The sequence below is a fragment of the Uranotaenia lowii genome, chromosome 2 (assembly GCF_029784155.1).
Source record: "Uranotaenia lowii strain MFRU-FL chromosome 2, ASM2978415v1, whole genome shotgun sequence".
Classification (NCBI taxonomy): Eukaryota; Metazoa; Arthropoda; class Insecta; order Diptera; family Culicidae; genus Uranotaenia; species Uranotaenia lowii.
Window position 1 is genome coordinate 195,599,042 of NC_073692.1, and position 2,878 is coordinate 195,601,919.

General features: G+C 35.7%; 1 protein-coding gene across 1 annotated transcript; it reads left to right on the plus strand.

The window, feature by feature from the left end:
- The first annotated feature begins 1,919 nt into the window (after nt 1-1,919).
- LOC129748637 (larval cuticle protein A2B-like) lies at nt 1,920-2,581 on the plus strand. Its single transcript, XM_055743299.1, has 2 exons — nt 1,920-2,074; nt 2,136-2,581. Exons 1-2 carry the CDS (start codon nt 2,066-2,068, stop codon nt 2,505-2,507), a joined length of 381 nt encoding a protein of 126 aa, XP_055599274.1. The 5' UTR covers nt 1,920-2,065; the 3' UTR covers nt 2,508-2,581.
- Nucleotides 2,582-2,878: the final 297 nt, after the last annotated feature.

The window sequence follows — 2,878 nt, forward strand, 5'->3', positions numbered from 1 at the left end:
GAGAACCAATCATTTAAAATTGCATTTATTAGAATCAATGATTCAATAGCTCGGGTATTTCAAATTTTATAACTCAGAATTTTATTTTGCAGGAGCAAAGTTTTGGAAGATACCTATACAAACGAGAATACATACTTTCACAAACAAGCCTCAAGCATGTATGGACCAAACCTCGACGTCCTAAAATACAGATGGATTTGAATCATTCATATTTTTGAACATTTTTTAATCATTAAATAACGAACTGGTAATTCTCTTCTTTGGCAGCTCCGATAACTTATTGCCAACAATCCTGTTTACATTAGACTATCAATCATGAAAATAAAATCCATAAAACATACATAAATTACAGTAAAAGCTATTGAAGTCTCAAACCTATTATAAGTTAGAAGCTGAACCTCGTTTCAGGTGTTTTTTTTTAATTTATATTGAAAATGTTTAAAATCATTTGTGGAACAAATCAAAAAAGTCCTTTTAGTCCGAAAAGGTTTGGATATAAAAAGGATAAACTTGTTTTAGGGTGCAATAAATTTATTTCTGTTTTCAATTCTTCAAAATGAAGGAACAGTTCCGCATATTTATGCTGATCTTTTGTGATGCTCCCGCAGGATATTCCATCGAGGCTAATTTTCTGAGAGGTTCACTTGTATGTAGGTTTACTTTTCTGGACACAAACTTATTACCATGCAGGTAGGCAGGGTAGGAATTCCAAAACTTTCTGGAGCCACTAAGAACCAGTTTCCAAAGATACTTGTTCAAAAAAGATAAAAAGATTTTCTGGGACAGTTGCGACAAGATTAAAATTAGATCGGATATCCATTTTTCGAGGAGCTCTTTGTAATCCAAAAGGGCTTTTCCGGATAAAGTTGATATTTTATCAGCATCTGCTGGCCAGGTGAAAACATCATTTAAATATCTCTTCAATCAGACACATAGAGACGAAATATCAGATCTTTATGTATGTAGATTTATCCTGAAAGCAGAGGAACCAAAAACAAGTATTTGAAGCAATTAAATTGTGTAAAATCTTACGTTTCAAGACCAGGAAACTTACAATTTTTTTTAAATCCGAGTTACAACTTTATCAATAATGTTAAACCGATTTTGAAGCGGTAAGTAATTTGTTTTGAAGAATTTCTGGTTGTCACGGAAAAATGAACAAAGGAACTGGCTTGGCTACCATGATGAATTATGATTTCAAAAAGTTGTAAGTAGTGCTATCTGGTGTCGACATTGCCTATCACTCTGGAATGGAGTGTCATGTCTGTTTGTCTGTGCTTATATTGTTAATGCATGCACATGAAAAAACATAAACAGCGTTAACACGACATCAAATTTTCCTGGTCTACTATATGGAACAGACAACTTGTTTTGATTGATTATAAAGCTTATTCAGGACTTCAAAACTTTTGAATTTTATTAGCACTTGGGTGGAAACAATCGAAAAAAATCCAACAAAACCGATTGAAATAACCAAAAAAAACATTTGCAGTTGCAGCCTAATCTTTTTTGTTGAACTAAGAAGCGCTCAACAAAAACCGGTATCTTAAAATTCCTTCCAGTGGAAGTACTTTGGATCACAACATGTTTCTCTTAGGCATTCAAAAATTGAATGCAAAGGAAAAATGGAAAAATGCTGATGCAGAAAATTTTTTTGTTTTGTATATTAAATGAGTAAAATACGGTCAGTTTTTTTCTCATGTAGTAAAGATAAGGCGATTTTTGAACAGGAGTGTTCAACTGACAGGTTAACATTCTCGTCATATTTTCAATATTTTGTAAAATGTTTTAAACAATTTAACCGTAAGTTTTGAAGTTCCTCCAACAAAGACAGCGAAATAAGGATTCATTTAAATTCAGACTAGAGTGAAAGGAACCAAGGTAATGGCATAGCGGAAAATAAATTCGGCAAAATTGCAATGGAAAGTTGTTCTGGCAAAGCGTAGAACCAGTTGCCGGGAAGAACATTACCGGAGTCCTTTAGCAATATAAAAGTCGACGGACGAAAACCAAACAGTATCATTCAGCTTCTTTCACTGCTAGGATCATTCAATTCTCAATCATAATGTACAAGGTGAAAATTCGTCAAACAAAATTCTAGGAAAAAAATTAAAAAACATATCTTTTATCACCAGATCGCTCTCCTCGTTCTGGCTCTGGTTGGTGCCATTGCTGCCCAGCAACATCACTACGAGCAGCATCATCATGAGGAGGAACACCATGGACCAGTTCACTATGAGTATCATTACGACATCCATGACGATCACACCGGAGATGTGCATGGCCAGAAGGAGGAACGCAAGGATCATCAGACCCAAGGCGAATACTACCTGATCGATGCTGATGGCCACAAGCGCACCGTGACCTATCATGTGGATGGCAAGAGCGGATTCATCGCTCAGGTTCACCGGGAACCAATCAAGGGATACCAGCAGCCTCAGGAACATCATCATCATCAGAGTCACAAGGTTGTGGCCGTTCCAGTTCATCATGGATACCATCATTAGAAAAAATAGTTACAATTAATCGATAGTTAGCACAATTTTACCTGTGAATTAAAATGTAAACAAAAATTCTTCAATTTTTTTTTATATTTGATCAAACAGAAGGTAGGGTAAATGTACCCGACCTTGGCACCTAAGGCATGGTTTACCCTTTTTTTCGACATTCCAACCTTCCTATTGAGTGTACCATAGAACATCCCTTGAAGAATTTACTTGCTAACTTGCTTAGAGTTCAACAAAAATATGTGTTCTCTATGGAACTTTCATTAATGTGAGCAAAATGCATGCAAAGTACTCACTGCGGTGCTTCAATTACTTGGCCGCCGTACCAATTGTTTTCCGTTTCTATGATCCGATTCTTGGCCACCAGCAGA